The 20,062-nt window shown below is 36.4% G+C and overlaps 1 protein-coding gene across 2 annotated transcripts in view; it reads left to right on the top strand.

The window, feature by feature from the left end:
* Positions 1–20,062, top strand: part of LOC133617004 (polycomb group RING finger protein 3) — a 122,191-nt gene that overhangs the window by 60,810 nt on the left and 41,319 nt on the right. For both annotated transcript variants that reach the window (XR_012050887.1, XM_061976645.1), the window contains exons 3-4: positions 13,601–13,718; positions 19,751–19,847. Coding sequence is in view for 1 of the 2 variants with exons in the window: in XM_061976645.1 (XP_061832629.1) it covers positions 13,601–13,718; positions 19,751–19,847 (215 nt within the window). In the remaining variant the exon portion in view is untranslated. The remainder of the gene's footprint in view (positions 1–13,600; positions 13,719–19,750; positions 19,848–20,062) is intronic.

The raw sequence follows: 20,062 nt of genomic DNA, 5'->3' as shown, positions 1-20,062 counted from the left end.
CTTACGAATACACTGTTTATATCTGGTTACTTGACATGTTTCTACCTACATTTTTGTTCAAATGTAATAAGCACTTACCGTATTTTTCGACCTATAAGTCGCAGTTTTTTTCATAGTTTGGCCGGGCTCCAGTGTGATTTATATATGTTTTTTTGTTCTTTATTATGCATTTTCGGCAGGTGCGACTTATACTCCGGTGCGACTTATACTCCGAAAAATACGGTACCCCATTTTCCGGACTGTATACTATATAAGCCGCACCCACTGAATTTTAGGGAGAAAATATTTTTCTATATATTAGCTGCAGATATATACGTTGTGAAATGAGTTATTTACACTGTAATATTCTGTAAATTGTTTATTTATTATATTATCATTAAATTAACTTAATTCTTTCCAATCGGTGTCTGTAACACGGCAGTAAAACGGCTGATCAAACAAAACAAAAGTCATCCTCATGGACCCACGAGCTGTTACTAATAACTCCACGGTGACGTTTTGGTGAATTTACTGAGGAATTTACGAAACAATACAAAAAGAATGCCATTGTAAGTTAATAATACTAACGCAGACACTCGTAAACATGTTAGCATATTAGCTAAGGCTAACAACACGAGCTTCATTACATTACGATAGCATGTACAAATATGCATGAAAACACTCCTACAAACATCACACATGGGACGGTTTAGTAATTTAAGAATTGTTTCAGTTATATTGTAAAACTATTTCAAAACGAGTTGCAAAGGCTCCGAATTTGGCTGCTAAAGTATGCTGTAACATATTGTGTTATTTCAGTCATTTTATTTTCTCAAAACTATTATTATTATCGGTACTTACGAATATACTGTTTATATCTGGTCACTTGACATGTTTCTACCTACATTTTTAGTTCAAATGTAATAAGCACTTACCCCATTTTCCGGACTATAGACTATATAAGCCGCACCCACTGAGTTTTAGGGATAAAATATTTTTCTATATATTAGCCGCAGATATATACGTTGTGAAATGAGCTATTTACACAGTAATATTCTTTAAATGTTTATTTATATATCTTAATTGTTTCCAAACGGTGTCTGTAACACGGCAGTAAAACGGCTGATCACACAAAACAGAAGTCATCGTCATGGACCCACGAGCTGTGAAAGCTAGCTCTCCAGTCAGTTAAACAGATTCAGTAACTCCACGGTGACGTTTTGGTGAATTCACTGAGGACTTTGTGAAACAATACAAAAATAATGTTGAAAGTTAATAATACTAACACAGACACTCGTAAATATGTTAGCATATTAGCTAAGGCTAACGACGCAAGCTTCATTACATTACGATAGCAGGTACAAATATGAATGAAAACACTCATACGGACCTCACACATGGGACAGTTTAGTATGTAAGAATTGTTTTAGTTATATTGTAAACATTACAAGCGTCGCTTGGAGTGATGAATGGAGAATCCATACGAGTAGGAACGCTATGGATGACTAGAAGACGGAACGGCACTTCTTCTTCCGGTTGAAAGGATTAAATGGAAGGACGGTCGCACCTGCATTAAGCAAATTTTTCCAAAAGATAGTGCCATAGCACAAACAATAAAACACCTTATCAGTGTTTTTGCTCGTTTCTTGTTTTAAACTATTTGCATCATGGCTGTCAGCGAAAAAAGAAAATCTCAAAATTAGCCGCACCGTTTTATAAGCCACGGGGTTCAAAACATAGGAAAAAGTTGCAGCTTGTTGTCTGGAATCTAAGGTGTTCTTCTGTTGTTTCAATACCTTACATTTAGAGATGTCCGATAATATCGGACATAATATTTTTTTTTTAATTAAATCAACATAAAAAACACAAGATACACTTACAATTAGTGCACCAACCCAAAAAACCTCCCTCCCCCATTTACACTCATTCACACAAAAGGGTTGTTTCTTTCTGTTATTAATATTCTGGTTCCTACATTATATATCAATATATATCAATACAGTCTGCAAGGGATACAGTCCGTAAGCACACATGATTGTGCGTGCTGCTGGTCCACTAATAGTACTAACCTTTAACAGTTAATTTTACTCATTTTCATTAATTACTAGTTTCTATGTAACTGTTTTTATATTGTTTTACTTTCTTTTTTAGTCAAGAAAATGTTTTTAATTTATTTATCTTTTTTTATTTTATTAATTTAAAAATAAGTACCTTATCTTCACCATACCTGGTTGTCCAAATTAGGCATAATAATGTGTTAATTCCACGACTGTATATATTGGTTGATATCGGTATCGGTTGATATCGGTATCGGTAATTAAAGAGTTGGACAATATCGGATATCGGCAAAAAGCCATTATCGGACATCCCTACTTACATTAGTTTTGGGCGATACTACAGATTTGTGTATCGATCCAATACAAAGTAGGTACAGGGGCAATATTCGCCATAGCAATACTTAATGTTAAAATTTTCAGAATCATCAAATGATAATTTTTTTTTTAATCACAAATATAATCTGCAAAAAACACAGGATACCGGTGTAACACTATCAATTAATATTAGTTATTTCTTTATTTCCTTTTTTTTTCTTTACATACAACATAAAGTAAATAATGTAAAATAATAAACAAACAAACCCATCCATTTTCTACCGCTTATTCCCTTTGGGTCGCGGGGGGCGCTGGAGCCTATCTCAGCTACAATCGGGCGGAAGGCGGGGTACACCCTGGACAAGTCGCCACCTCATCGCAGGGCTAAACAAACAAACAAAAACGGATATTGACTCTTATTTCCTGACTTTGTAAACAATACAAATAATGACAAAAAACAAGTTTGGTATGATAGAAAATATGGATCTAATCATTGTAATATCAACCCTATACTGATACTATAGTTGGTATCGTTACTGTCCATATTTTTATCGATCCGCCCACCCATGTTTACATTCAAGAGCCCTAGCTTAGCGGTTAGCTCCACTTTTATGTTTGCCTACTATCACTGGAGGATGAGGGATAGCTAAACATGCTACACTACACACTGTAGGAGGATACAATAAGCCACGCTGACTGCTAAGCTAGAGCTCTTGAATGTAAACAAGGGTGGGAGGATCGATACAAGGACGGATAGTAGCGATACCAAATACCTAGTATTAGTATATGGTCAAGCTATGTGACGTGAGAGCATATTTCTGCTCTTTTGTTTCCTCCTACATTGTGTAGTGCAGCAAGTTTAGCTATTCCTTGTCCTCCAATTCTCCAGTGATAATAATACTTGCTTCCATAGAGGCAAGGATGCACTGTGGAGGAACTTTAGCCACTAGCGAGTGCGCTACATTGTGTTGACGCCTTTGTTAGCTTTTCGCCGTCAAAATTTGCGGGACACAGTTTGGATGCTACAGCAAGATGCATTATCAATCGTATTTAAAGCTCTAAATTTCTATATTTTGTATTGCAGATCGTCAATATCGCGCAACCCCACAACGACCGATTAATCAAGCTGTCATTTTTTTGATTACTTAACAGTGCACGCTTGACAAGGTGTTTTGCGCCATAAAATTTGAGCACCACAAGAGCAGTGTGCGTATTGTCAACTTTCTCTTTATCGCTAAGCCACCATATAAGTACGGTCTAGTTACGCCCGCATTAAATTGTGCACACCGTGGCTTCCTGTTCGGTGCAAAATAAGTTTAAAGAGTAGCATCGCAGGATTAAGTTGGTTTCTTCAGCCATTGTGGGCGGAATGACGACAGGATGACCTTCTTAATTTACCGGTGTCTATAAAACAGCACTGTATATTATGGCTGCGTCGATTAATTCAATTAGAAAAAAGGTTTGAATTATATTCTGTTGCCTCGATTGAATCGTTTAATGAGTGTAACTAATAAAAATTTATAGCATTTGGACGGCAGGGAGTGCCTGCCACTGCAATAGAGCAAACATGAGAGCGGTGGCGTGTGGGTGCTGTGATCTGTGTGATGACGAGCATCAAATAAGTTTTTGAGTTATTTTTTTTTAATTTTTATTAGTGCACATATATGAAAAGTGCAATTTTAATGTTGATAATGTGCATTTACTAGAAAAAAAATTAAGGTTATAGAATAACAAACTCAAGGCCCGGGGGCCAAAAACATTTTATGTGGTCCGCGAAAGCCTGGAAATAACATGCGTTAATAAAATGCTTAATCTTTTTTTACTAAATATATTTGTTCTTTCCCGTTTGACATTAAAAATCATGTACTGCATGCAATTGCATATCTTTTAAAATTCAATATTATCAAAATCAAAATATATTATCATGTATTCCAAAAATGTTTTTTTTGTCAAAATAAAGATAAGTAATGTACTTAAATATCTGCTTGACTTATGATTTCAAAACAAATTATCAATCAAATTGTAGACTGTAAAATTGACAATAGATTTTACGGTCAAATTCCGCCGACTTGAGGATTTTTTTTTACCGAAAAGTCAACTTTGTTACTGTTTTTTTCCATATACAGTAAGACACTAAAACATTAAAAAAGAAACAAAAAAAACAGTAAAACAACAAGATTTTACGGTAAAAACTGGCAGCTCTGTTGCTTGAATTTTACCGCTAAAAACGGTGGTATTGTTTTTCCATTCCACTCCATTTATTCTATTTTTTTATATGCTGTAAAAAACATATTGCTTTTACTGTAAAATTCTGGTGACTTAGCTGCCAGTTTTTGAAGTAAAATTGTAATATTTTTTTTGCAGCTTATGTAAAAAAAATAAATATTTTTTGCAGCTTATGTAAAAAAAAAAATCTTTAATGCATTATATATAAACATGTATATTCATATATTACTCATTGTTAAAAGCGGCCCTCTGAGGGCATCCATAACTGCAATGTGGCCCTCAATGAAAATAAGTTTGACACCCCTGATTTAAACTATTTTCCTAAAAATACGCATTGAGGCTACAAAGTGTGTTTTATCCGATTACTCGATTAATCAAGCAATTTAATTGATAAATTACTAAAATACTAAATTACTTGTTGGATTATTTGATTGCTAAAGTAATCGATAGCTGCAGGTTAGTTGACTCACAGCTCCGAATCATAAACAATACTTCGGTCAATATAAAATCATAATAAAACGGAAAAATCCAAGTTAGGGGTGCACGATGAATATCGGACAGAAAATTATCAAATGTGAGGAACTATAACATCATATCAATAAATGTAATAACATTAAAAACAGCTCAGGTTTAAAAAACAAACAAAAAAAAACCGCAAGGATAAAGCTAGATTACCCTGTACTGTGCTGCAGGTGGGTTAAGGTGAACAAATCAAGCGCTCCTTTTCTCCTATGTGCCGTGCTGTAAGCGACCTGTCGTAAACTTCCCCTAAGCTCAATGTAAACAAACATGGCGTCGATCATTTTTTATTTAAATTTTTTGAAAAACTGCTGTCAAGTTTTTTATTTTCATTTTTTTATTTTTATTGAACAATTTAACACAGACAAATTGACTATAAACATACATAAAATTTGACACTTTTAAATACGGGTACTCCGGCTTCCTCCCACTTCCAAAGACATGCACCTGGGGATAAGTTGATTGGCAACACTAAATTGGCCCTCGTGTGTGAATGTGAGTGTGGATGTTGTCTGTCTATCTGTGTTGGCCCTGCGATGAGGTGGCGACTTGTCCAGGGTGTACCCCGCCTTTCGCTCGATTGTAGCTGAGATAGGCTCCAGTGCCCCCGCGACCCCAAAGGGAATAAGCGGTAGAAAATGGATGGATGGGATGGATAAATACATTTGAATATTTCCAAATATCCACCAGATTGAGCAGTTAACATCCTGATACAAACATTTGTTAAGGGAAAGTAAAAGTAAGAGACAATACAAATATTAGATTAAAAATTATTATTATTATCTAAAACAGTCCAAACTACGGCCCGCCAACCTCTTCAATTTGGCCCGCAAAATGCCATGAGTTAATAAGGAATCATACCCACAGAGAGATTGCATTCATCATGATGCATCAAGGGTGATGGGTCAAATGCAGAGAATAATTTCGCCACACCTAGTGTGTGTGTGACAATCATTGGTACTTTAACTTTAACTTTTAACTTTATTTTGCAAGTCTAACAATTTTGATGCTGTCATTATGTTGCCATCTAGTGGACAACGTGGTTATTACAGCTCAATGATCTTTAATTACCCACTGAACAGAAGTTTGCGCAGCATTCACTTATTTGGCCTAATACAAACAACCTTCCCTAGTCATGGTGTAAAACCAAATAAAAATTATCCAACCAACACAACATGTCAACACACATAGTCACACATTACACAACCTGCACACTGAACATTGTGGATTTTATGAAAAACGTCCAAACAACATAAACATTTTAAAAAAAAATCCAGTATAAAACATGATTAGAAAAATGCTAAACATTCTCCACACTTATCCATGTTTGGTGCATTTTAGCTGCTTGATATTTCCGGTTGATTACAAAACTTTAAGGAGGTCGTCACAGAAGTAAACAAGGTAGGAGTCAAACTTTTAAATACTGTTATATATCCAATCATATTAATTATTATTATATATAGGACGGCGTGGCGCAGTGGGAGAATGGCCGTGCGCGACCTGAGGGTCCCTGGTTCAATCCCCACCTAGTACCAACCTCGTCATGTCCGTTGTGTCCTGAGCAAGACACTTCACCCTTGCTCCTGATGGGTGCTGGTTAGCGCCTTGCATGGCAGCTCCCTCCATCAGTGTGTGAATGTGTGTGTGAATGGGTAAATGTGGAAGTAGTGTCAAAGCGCTTTGAGTACCTTGAAGGTAGAAAAGCGCTATACAAGTACAACCCATTTATCATTTATCATTTATATCCATTATATTAATATAATATGTACATATATATGTATATATATATATCATATATGTATTTTATATATATATATATATATAATATATTTTTATATATATATATAATATATTTTTTTGATATATATATATATATATATAGATATATATATATATATATACATTTAAAAAAAAAATATATATATATATATATATATATATATATATATATTAGTGTTGTCCCGATACCGATATTTTGGTACCGGTACCAAAATGGATTTTGATGCTTTTCGGTACTTTTCTAAATAAAGGGGACCACAAAAAATTGCATTATTGGCTGTATTTTAACAAAAAATCTTAGGGTACATTAAACATATGTTTCTTATTGCAAGTTTGTCCTTAAATAAAATAGTGAACATACAAGACAACTTGTCTTTTAGTAGTAAGTAAACAAACAAAGGCTCCTAATTAGTCTGCTGACGTATGCAGTAACATATTGTGTCATTTATAATCCTATTATTTTGTCAACAGTATAAGGGACAAACTGTAAAAATGGACTATTAATCTACTTGTTCATTTACTGTTAATATCTGCTTATTTTCTCTTTAACATGTTCTATGTACACTTCTGTTAAAATGTAATAATATTGTATTCTTCTGTTGTTTGATACTTTACATTAGTTTTGGATGATACCACAAATTTAGATATCAATCCGATACCAAGTCGTTACAGGATCATGCATTGGTCATATTCAAAGTCCTCATGTGTCCAGGCATACATTTCCCGAGTTTATAAACATAATATGAATTAAAAAAAAAACTAAAATAGATTTTGTACTTTTTAGAGGCGGTATAGTATCGAATATGATTCATTAGTATCGCGGTACTATACCAATACCGGTATATTGTACAACCCTAATATATATAAAATATATATACAGTATACTGTATGTATGTAACTTTACAATGCAGTCGGCTTCCGGCCCTCGACCAAATTTTTTTTAGCCCATTGTGGCCAAAAGGTTTGGACACCCCTGATTTAAAACAACTTATGTTTAACCAATAAAGACAACATATGTTAAATATAAGAGCTTTTCTATTTTTTAACATTTTCCAAGATTTGAATGAGTAATTTAAAATCATTAATCCAATGGGAGAGTTTGGGTTTCACTTTAAGAAATCGACTTCTGTATGAAATCGACTCATGTTGGGGCGGTATAGCTCGGTTGGTAGAGCGGCCGTGCCAGCAACTTGGGGGTTCCAGGTTCGATCCCCGCTTCCGCCATCCTAGTCACTGCCGTTGTGTCCTTGGGCAAGACACTTTACCCACCTGCTCCCAGTGCCACCCACACTGGTTTAAATGTAACTTAGATATTGGGTTTCACTATGTAAAAGCGCTTTGAGTCACTAGAGAAAAGCGCTATATAAATTATAATTCACTTCACTTCACAAAAATATAGCTTGCAAAATAATAAAATCAGCCAACTGCTTATCTCCTCCCAAAATGAATGTACAGTATTATATTTCTTGTGTGGGACTTCTTTACTGTTTCAGAGGAAGACATGTCTTTGGCATCAGTCGTTGCCATGGCAATATTTACCCGCTCTTTCTTTGCTCCTTTTAAATGGTGACTTGCGCAATAAAATATTATTCCAGGTTCTACCCGCCCCACTTCTCGATAGCAGAATAGCATTTTTTGTTGTTGCATTTGTTGGTACATGCTTGATAATCTTGCTTTGTGTTGTACAATTTAGAGTAAAACAAAAACAAAAAAAGTCTACAGTGGCGGTCGTCTCCTTGCATTATTTGTTGTCGACCACAAGGTGGCGGCATTGCTGCAGCTTTTCAGTGCGACCAGCAGTTTGTGTATTGTTACTCATTTAGTGCAGGGGTCAGCAACCCGAAATTTTGAAAGAGCCATATTGGACCAAAAATACAACAACAACAAAATCTGTCTGGAGCCGCAAAAAATTAAAAACCTTATATAAGTGTTATAATGAAGGCAACACATTTAGTTTAGTTTTAGTTTAGTTTTATTATTTCTTCGGTTAATGGTCAACAAAATAAACAAACAGTTTTACATAAACAAACAGATGTACATTCATAAACAAACAGTTGTACATTCATATATATATATATATATATATATATATATATATATATATATATATATATATATATATATATATATATATAAAAAAATGTTGCAGACCGAAAGGGTTTAGGCTGAAGTTGAACACTTATTGCGCCTAACCCTATAAACAAAGTCAAGTACGAGATGAGCTACCAAAAAAATATGAAATTTCCTTTTCACAACATATTATAAATACACATTGTAAACAACATAAATACTGTTCAATTGTATACACAGTAAAGGCATGTGAAACATCATTGTACACCTTTGCACCAATGATATACTATATACAAACAATTATACTTATTTTTGTCATCTTACACATGATGTAAGTGTCTATATTAGCTATATTAGCCTACTATCAAAATTACTTTAAAAGCCTTATATAAGTGTTATAATGAAGGCAACACATGATGTAAGTGTCTATAGTAGCTATATTAGAATACTATCAAAATGACTTTAAAAGTCTTATATAAGTGTTATAATGAAGGCAACACATTTAGTTTAGTTTTAGTTTAGTTTTATTATTTCTTCGGTTAATGGTCAACAAAATAAACAAACAGTTTTACATAAACAAACAGATGTACATTCATAAACAAACAGTTGTACATTCACAAATAAAAAAATAAAAAAAATGTTGCAGACCGAAAGGGTTTAGGCTGAAGTTGAACACTTATTGCGCCTAACCCGATAAACAAAGTCAAGTACGAGATTAGCTTAAAAAAAAAAAAGAAATTTCCTTTTCACAACATATTATAAATACACATTGTAAACAACATAAATACTGTTCAATTGTATACACAGTAAAGGCATGTGAAACATCATTGTACACCTTTGCACCAATGATATACTATATACAAACAATTATACTTATTTTTGTCATCTTACACTTGATGTAAGTGTCTATATTAGCTATATTAGCCTACTATCAAAATTACTTTAAAAGCCTTATATAAGTGTTATAATGAAGGCAACACATGATGTAAGGGTCTATAGTAGCTATATTAGATTACTATCAAAATGACTTTAAAAGTCTTATATAAGTGTTATAATGAAGGCAACACATTTAGTTTAGTTTTAGTTTAGTTTTATTATTTCTTCGGTTAATGGTCAACAAAATAAACAAACAGTTTTACATAAACAAACAGATGTACATTCATAAACAAACAGTTGTACATTCATATATACAGGTAAAAGCCAGTAAATTAGAATATTTTGAAAAACTTGATTTATTTCAGTAATTGCATTCAAAAGGTGTAACTTGTACATTATATTTATTCATTGCACACAGACTGATGCATTCAAATGTTTATTTCATTTAATTTTGATGATTTGAAGTGGCAACAAATGAAAATCCAAAATTCCGTGTGTCACAAAATTAGAATATTACTTAAGGCTAATACAAAAAGGGATTTTTAGAAATGTTGGCCAACTGAAAAGTATGAAAATGAAAAATATGAGCATGTACAATACTCAATACTTGGTTGGAGCTCCTTTTGCCTCAATTACTGCGTTAATGCGGCGTGGCATGGAGTCGATGAGTTTCTGGCACTGCTCAGGTGTTATGAGAGCCCAGGTTGCTCTGATAGTGGCCTTCAACTCTTCTGCGTTTTTGGGTCTGGCATTCTGCATCTTCCTTTTCACAATACCCCACAGATTTTCTATGGGGCTAAGGTCAGGGGAGTTGGCGGGCCAATTTAGAACAGAAATACCATGGTCCGTAAACCAGGCACGGGTAGATTTTGCGCTGTGTGCAGGCGCCAAGTCCTGTTGGAACTTGAAATCTCCATCTCCATAGAGCAGGTCAGCAGCAGGAAGCATGAAGTGCTCTAAAACTTGCTGGTAGACGGCTGCGTTTACCCTGGATCTCAGGAAACAGAGTGGACCGACACCAGCAGATGACATGGCACCCCAAACCATCACCCAACCATGCAAATTTTGCATTTCCTTTGGAAATCGAGGTCCCAGAGTTTGGAGGAAGACAGGAGAGGCACAGGATCCACGTTGCCTGAAGTCTAGTGTAAAGTTTCCACCATCAGTGATGGTTTGGGGTGCCATGTCATATGCTGGTGTCGGTCCACTCTGTTTCCTGAGATCCAGGGTCAACGCAGCCGTCTACCAGCAAGTTTTAGAGCACTTCATGCTTCCTGCTGCTGACCTGCTCTATGGAGATGGAGATTTCAAGTTCCAACAGGACTTGGCGCCTGCACACAGCGCAAAATCTACCCGTGCCTGGTTTACGGACCATGGTATTTCTGTTCTAAATTGGCCCGCCAACTCCCCTGACCTTAGCCCCATAGAAAATCTGTGGGGTATTGTGAAAAGGAAGATGCAGAATGCCAGACCCAAAAACGCAGAAGAGTTGAAGGCCACTATCAGAGCAACCTGGGCTCTCATAACATCTGAGCAGTGCCAGAAACTCATCGACTCCATGCCACGCCGCATTAACGCAGTAATTGAGGCAAAAGGAGCTCCAACCAAGTATTGAGTATTGTACATGCTCATATTTTTCATTTTCATACTTTTCAGTTGGCCAACATTTCTAAAAATCCCTTTTTTGTATTAGCCTTAAGTAATATTCTAATTTTGTGACACACGGAATTTTGGATTTTCATTTGTTGCCACTTCAAATCATCAAAATTAAATGAAATAAACATTTGAATGCATCAGTCTGTGTGCAATGAATAAATATATTGTACAAGTTACACCTTTTGAATGCAATTACTGAAATAAATCAAGTTTTTCAAAATATTCTAATTTACTGGCTTTTACCTGTGTATATATAAAAAAAAAAAAATGTTGCAGACCGAAAGAGTTTAGGCTGAAGTTGAACACTTATTGCGCCTAACCCGATAAACAAAGTCAAGTACGAGATAAGCTTCCAAAAAAAATATGAAATTTCCTTTTCACAACATATTATAAATACACATTGTAAACAACATAAATACTGTTCAATTGTATACACAGTAAAGGCATGTGAAACATCCTTGTACACATGTTAAACCTTTGCACCAATGATATACTATATACAAACAATTATACTTATTTTTGTCATCTTACACATGATGTAAGTGTCTATATTAGCTATATTAGCCTACTATCAAAATGACTTTAAAATCCTTATATAAGTGTTATAATGAGGGCAACACATGATGTAAGTGTCTATAGTAGCTATATTAGACTACTATTAAAATGACTTTAAAAGTCTTATATAAGTGTTATAATGAAGGCAAGACATGATGTAAGTGTCTATATTAGCCTCCTATCAAAATGACTTTAAAAGTCTTATATAAGTGTTATAATGAAAGCAACACATGATGGAAGTCGCTATATTAGCCTACTATCAAAGGCTGACGCAAATCTTCATTGACAGAAATGTTGTATTTTAATTTTAATTTTACACATTTTTGCAACATTGAATTTATTCATTTATTTATTTATTTTTTTTTAAATGTATTTAGCCTTTATTTAACCAGGTAAAAAAATCCCATTGAGATCAAAGATCTCTTTTTCAAGGGAGACCTGGCCAAGAGGGCAGCAGCAAGGTTACATTAATAACAGTAAACAACACATAAAACATCACATTTACAACATTAAAACTTGCTCACATGACACATGTGCATACAGACAAGGTAGACTGCAGTCCTTTCACAGAAGCTTTAAACTCATTTAATGAGTTGAAAAACATTAGTAAAATGGAGGCTTCTCAGGGGATGAGATAACTTCTGGAAATTACTGGCTTAGATTGGCCAAAGGTATAAATGTGTGTGTCCAAGTTAAAGGAAACGGCAGGCTGTCTTCTTCTAATGGATTTATTACAATCTTTGCAAGCTGGGTCACATTTGCTGTGGTCTGGAACAACATGGCACACAAACAACTATCAATATTACATACAGATAATGTGTCATATATATATATATATATATATATATATATATATATATATATATATATATATATATATATATATATATATATATATATATATATATAAATTAAATACACAGAGGACATTAGTAAAGGAAATTAAATGATCTCAAATATACCTACACACGAGGCATAATGATGCAATGTGTACATACAGGTAGCCTAAATAGCATGTTAGCATCGATTAGCTTGCAGTCATGGATTGACCAAATATGCCTGATTAGCACTCCAGCAAATCAATAACATCAACAAACCTCACCTTTGTGCATTCGCACACAGCATAAAACATTTGGTGGACAAAATAAGACAACGAAAGAGTGGCATAAAACACGTCTTTCTGTGGCAGCGTCGGAGAAAGTTGCACATGTAAACAAACTACGATGAGTTCAAGAATCGCTGAAATTAGTAGGACAAAACGGTGCTTACCAAATACTCTCATTAGTGAAGCATTTTAACATAAACAGTGGGATTTCTAACAATAAGGAAGGTTTTTGTCATGTTTGTCCTCTTACAGAAAATATATCAAAACAAAAAAAAAATTGTTTTCTTCATCTTTTTCCATTTTTACACATATCTGAAAGAGGTCCAGGGAGCCACTAGGGCGGCGCTAAAGAGCCGCGGGTTGCTGACCCCCGACTTAGTGGAAGCATAGTGTTGGACAAAAAGCGAGTGATATCTGGATGTTGTTCCCATGACATCATGTTCTTCCTCCCTCTCCTCTCCAGAACCCCGACATGCTGACGAGGAAGATCAAGCTGTGTCACATCAACGCCCACATCACATGTCGACTGTGCGAGGGCTACCTGATCGACGCCACCACCGTCACGGAGTGCTTGCACACGTGTACGTCCTCGCACACTCTCACACTCATTATTAATATGCAAAACCAACTTTTCCTACACATCAGTGTCTGTTTTTGTGTATTTGGGATCTGCATAAGTCCCGAAAATGCGGAAATATTTATTAAACAATCTTGCCGTCCTTTTTACTTTCTCTAAACGAGCCCAATTTGTGAGGTTTCTCCCAAGTGTGATTTCAACGTACAAATGATTCTGGTTTGCTTACCGACCTCGAAGCAATTTTATTTGGTACATGGTGTAATGATAAGTGTGACCAGTAGATGACAATCACACATAAGAGATACGTGTAGACTGCAATATGATGGCAATATGACTAAAGTAAACACACCAACATTTTATATGTTCCATTGAAAATATAGAACAATACACACGGCGCTCAAAAACGTATCAAAATGTTTTAGTACGACTTTCGTAAGCTATGAAGCCGCACCGCTTGATTAATTGTCGGCGCGTTAAACATAGGAGTATTATTATGGTGTGTGTATAAGGTAATACAAATTATCTGACGTTTTGTTTCGCAATATTATGCAAAAGCAACTTTCCTTACCTTCTGGTACCTGCTGACATCAACACTAGCATTTCAAATGATAAAAAAAATCTGGAAAATTGGTAAAAATATGGGATTTTACTGTCGTGTTAAAGACACCGTTTTGGAAATAATGAAAGTACCGTATTTTCCGGACTATAAGGCGCACTTAAAATCCTTTTTTTCCCCTTAAAAATCGACAGTGCGCCATATAACCCGGTGCAAATGATTCTGGTTTTGCTTACCGACCTCGAAGCAATTTTTTTTGGTACATGGCGTAATGTTAAGTGTGACCGGTAGATGGCAGTCAAACATTAAAAAAAAAGAAGTGTAGGCTGCACTATGATGGCAATATGACTCAAGTAAACATCACCAACATTTTATATGTTCCATTGAAAATATAGAACATTACACACGGCGCTCAAAAACTTATCAAAATGTTTTAGTACGACTTTGGTAAGCTATGAAGCCGCACCGCTTGATGGATTGTTGGCGCATTAAACATAGGAGTATTATTATGGTGTGCGTATAAGGTAAAACATATTATCTGGCGTTTTATTTCGCAATATTATGCAAAAGCAACTTTTCTAACTTTCTGGTTCCTGCTGACATCAACACTTGCATTTCAAATGATAAAAAAAATCTCCTGGAAAATTGGTCGAAATATGGGATTGTACTGTCTTGTTAAAGACACCGTTTTGGAAATAATGAAAGTACCGTATTTTCCGGACTATAAGGCCCACTTAAAATCCTTTTTTTCCCCTTAAAACTCGACAGTGCGCCATATAACCCGGTGCAAATGATTCTGGTTTTGCTTACCGACCTCGAAGCAATTTTTTTTGGTACATGGTGTAATGTTAAGTGTGACCGGTAGATGGCAGTAAAACATAACAGATAAGTGTAGGCTGCACTATGATGGCAATATAAAGTTAAAGTTAAAGTACCAATGATTGTCACACACACACTAGGTGTGGCGAAATTATTCTCTGCATTTGACCCATCACCCTTGATCACCCCCTGGAAGGTGAGGGGAGCAGTGGGCAGCAGCGGTGGCTGCGCCCGGGAATCATTTTGGTGATTTAACCCCCAATTCCAACCCTTGATGCTGAGTGCCAAGCAGGGAGGTAATGGGTCCCATTTTTATAGTCTTTGGTATGACTCGGCCGGGATTTGAACTCCCAACCTACCGATCTCAGGACGGACACTCTAACCACTAGGCCACTGAGTATGACTCAAGTAAACAACACCAACATTTTATATGTTCCTTTGAAAATATAGAACATTACACACGGCGCTCAAAAATCCATCAAAATGTTTTAGTACGACTTTGGTAAGCTATGAAGCCGCACCGCTTGATGTGTTTCAACATAGGAGTATTATTATGGCGTATGTATAAAGTAATACATATTATCTGACGTTTTGTGTTGCAATATTATGCAAAAGCAACTTTTCTTACCTTCTGGTACCTGCTGACATCAACACTTGCATTTCAAATGATAAAAAAAATCTGGAAAATTGGTCAAAATATGGGATTTTACTGTCGTGTTAAAGACACTGTTTTGGAAATAATGAAAGTACCGTATTTTCCGGACTATAAGGCGCACTTAAAATCCTTTCCCCCCCGTTAAAACTCGACAGTGCGCCATATAACCCGGTACAAATGATGCTGGTTTTGCTTACCGACCTCGAAGCAATTTTTTTTGGTACATGGTGTAATGTTAAGTGTGACCGGTAGATGGCAGTCAAACATAAGAGATAAGTGTAGGCTGCACTATGATGTCAATATGACTCAAGTAAACATCACCAACATTTTATATGTTCCATTGAAAATATAGAACATTACACACGGCGCTCAAAAATCCATCAAAATGTTTTAGTACGACTTTGGTAAGCTATGAAGCCGCACCGCTTGATGGATTGTCGGCGCATTAAACATAGGAGTATTATTATGGTGTGTGTATAAGGTAAGACATATTATCTGGCGTTTTGTTTCGCAATATTATGCAAAAGAAACTTTTCTTACCTTCTGGTACCTGCTGATCTGTATTTGAGATCTGCATAAATCCTGAAAAATTGCGCGCTTCCGCCTTTGTAGTCCGTGACGACACCGTAGTCGATAAGCTTCTTCTTTTTCTGTGTCTTGTTATGGGACATTCATCCTCCGCTGTTGCCATTTCTAATATAAAGTAGTGTAAAGTTCTTACTTATATCTGTCAGTAAACTCGCCATGAAAGCGCTAAAACATACCCGTGTAGTGAGTTTACATTATTCACCCAAGGATCTTTAGTTATTAGAGAATTCCGGTTGGACGTTTTTTCACGGGACACATTTCCTGTGTTGTTGTTTCCGGATGAGGAGATGCTGCTCCGTTATTGATTGAAGTAAAGTCTGAATGTCATTAAAAACAGTTAGATCCATCTTTTGACACTTCTTCCACTCCCGTCCTTGCACGCTACACCGCTACAACAAAGATGACGGGGAGAAGACACTGTCGAAGGTGAGCCACGTAAATAAGACCGCCCACAAAACGGCGCATCCAGAAGCGACTGTTAGAAAGCGGCTTGAAAGATGATGTGTAAAACATCATCTATGCAACATTTTGACCAAAGAACCACCATTACATGTTATGTAGACCACAAAGAAGTCTTTTACATTTACAAAAAATAATAATAATGTGACTCAAAGTCCCGCCTTATAATCCGGTGCACCTTATATATGAACAAAGATCAAAATTAGACCATTCATCGGCAGTGCTCCTTATAATTCGGTGCTCCATATGGTCCGGAAAATACGGTACTTGAGTGAAAAAAGGTTCGCGGATTCCAGCTGTGCGACGTTCTCCCCCTCGACTTAGGTCTGCCTCAAGAAGGTGAAACTTTGTATTGCACTTGAAGTGTGGATGCAGTGTACACCACACATAGTAACATGATAAAAGAGACTCTGTGTGGGTTCAGATCATGTCGTGTGGCACTTGTGATTAAGGGCTGTCCTATTTTACCGGAAGTGGGTCTTACATTTTGAAGCAGCACATTTTTTTACACTGAATTTTTATACACTACATTTTTCAGTTCTGAATTTTTATACATTGGATTTTTTAACACATAATTTTTCAGCCACCCGGGGAGCCCAACCCAAAACAGCAGGTGTGGTACCCAGAGAACAAGGGACCACCGGCCCCTCGCAGTCAGGCCAACCAGCGACAGGACCCCCAGAACTGGGCCCTATTTTCTTTTTTTTTTGTATGTTTGTTTTAGGACCTTTGTCTTTATGTTTCTTTGACATGGCACACACTACTTTTCTTCCTTCATAACTGCACAAGCTATCTACAAACCCCGTTTCCATATGAGTTGGGAAATTGTGTTGGATGTAAATATAAACGGAATACAATGATTTGCAAATCATTTCCAACTCATATTCAATTGAATGCACTACAAAGACAAGATATTTGATGTTCAAACTCATAAACTTTATTTATTTTTTGCAAATAATTAACTTAGAATTTCATGGCTGCAACACGTGCCAAAGTAGTTGGGAAAGGGCATGTTCACCACTGTGTTACATGGCCTTTCCTTTTAACAACACTCAGTAAATGTTTGGGAACTGAGGAGACACATTTTTTAAAATTCTCAGGTGGAATTCTTTCCCATTCTTGCTTGATGTACAGCTTAAGTTGTTCAACAGTCCGGGGGTCTCCGTTGTGGTATTTTAGGCTTCATAATGCACCACACATTTTCAATGGGAGACAGGTCTGGACTACAGGCAGGCCAGTCTCGTACTCGCACTCTTTTACTGGCTTGGCATTGTCTTGCTGAAATAAGCAGGGGCGTCCATGGTAACGTTGCTTGGATGGCAACATATGTTGCTCCAAAACCTGTATGTACCTTTCAGCATTAATGGCGCCTTCACAGATGTGTAAGTTACCCATGTCTTGGGCACTAATACACCCCCATACCATCACAGATGCTGGCTTTTCAACTTTGCGCCTATAACAATCCGGATGGTCCTTTTACTCTTTGGTCCGGAGGACACGACGTCCACAGTTTCCAAAAACTATTTGAAATGTGGACTTGTCAGACCACAGAACACTTTTCCACTTTGTATCAGTCCATCTTAGATGAGCTCAGGCCCAGCGAAGCCGACGGCGTTTCTGGGTGTTGTTGATAAACGGTTTCCGTCTTGCATAGGAGAGTTTTAACTTGCACTTACAGATGTAGCGACCAACTGTAGTTACTGACAGTGGGTTTCCGAAGTGTTCCTGAGCCCATGTGGTGATATCCTTTACACACTGATGTCGCTTGTTGATGCAGTACAGCCTGAGGGATCGAAGGTCACGGGCTTAGCTGCTTACGTGCAGTGATTTCTCCAGATTCTCTGAACCCTTTGATGATATTACAGACCGTAGATGGTGAAATCCCTAAATTCCTTGCAATAGCTGGTTGAGAAAGGTTTTTTTTAAACTGTTCAACAATTTGCTCACGCATTTGTTGACAAAGTGATGACCCTCGCCCCATCCTTGTTTGTGAATGACTGAGCATTTAATGGAATCTACTTTTATACCCAATCATGACACCCACCTGTTCCCAATTAGCCTGCACACCTGTGGGATGTTCCAAATAAGTGTTTGATGAGCATTCCTCAACTTTATCAGTATTTATTTCCACCTTTCCCAACTTCTTTGTCACGTGTTGCTGGCATCAAATTCTAAAGTTAATGATTATTTGCAAAATGTTTATCAGTTTGAACATCAAATATGTTGTCTTTGTAGCTTATACAATTGAATATGGGTTGAAAATGATTTGCAAATCATTGTATTCTGTTTATATTTACATCTAACACAATTTCCCAACTCATATGGAAACGGGGTTTGTAGATTAGTTGCTCTGCTCTTTATTTACACAACACTTGAACACGGGTCAAACTTTAAATGGCCACATTTAATTGAACAGACCATAATAACATGTAAAAAATATGGTGTGAATGATTTATCAGTGATGGATATGAAGAAAGGGCTTCCTTTATGACACTGCTGTTAAAGATGTAGTAGACGTTTCTTTCCACTAGAGAGCGCCCTCTTACTTCACATGTACCGTGAGACAAATGCTGGAAAGTGGTGTGATAGTAGTGAGGGAAAAGGTCATTTAATGAAGTAACAACCATAAAAAAACACATTAAAAGTAGAACTGGAGGTGGTAACTTTTTCTTACATTTTGATGGCATTTAAAAGCTGCTCACCAATCGATGGAGACTCTATCATGTACAACTGGAAGATGCCCAGCGGGATACTTTGTGGTCGTTTATTACCTTGCATTGCTTGATTTTGACTTGTTTGGTGTCTTAAATGTATCTGGTGTAATCTGTAACCTCTGTGTGTGTGTGTGTGTGTGTGTGTGTGTGTGTGTGTGTGTGTGTGTGTGTGTGTGTGTGTGTGTGTGTGTGTGTGTGTGTGTGTGTGTGTGTGTGTGTGTGTGTGTGTGTGTGTGTGTTTGCAGTTTGTCGAAGCTGCCTTGTGAAGTATTTGGAGGAAAACAACACGTGTCCCACCTGCAGGATTGTTATTCATCAGAGCCATCCACTACAGTACATCGGGTGAGTGGCACACACACACACACACACACACACACACACACACACACACACACATATAGGTTCTTGTGTTTGTTACCTTCTTGAGACCTCTTAATAATGCCTACCTCTTTAGGACCACCCTTTCTAGATATATAAAGATTTGTATTTACAACATTAATGATATATCCAAACTATGTAAATATAAAAAAGCTTGTTGTGAAAAATTTAGGTTGGAA

This window comes from Nerophis lumbriciformis, linkage group LG16 (assembly GCF_033978685.3).
Source record: "Nerophis lumbriciformis linkage group LG16, RoL_Nlum_v2.1, whole genome shotgun sequence".
In the NCBI taxonomy this organism is placed as follows: domain Eukaryota; kingdom Metazoa; phylum Chordata; class Actinopteri; order Syngnathiformes; family Syngnathidae; genus Nerophis; species Nerophis lumbriciformis.
The sequence above is the reverse complement of the archived record's forward strand: the minus strand, read 5'-3'. Positions and strand labels throughout refer to the sequence as shown.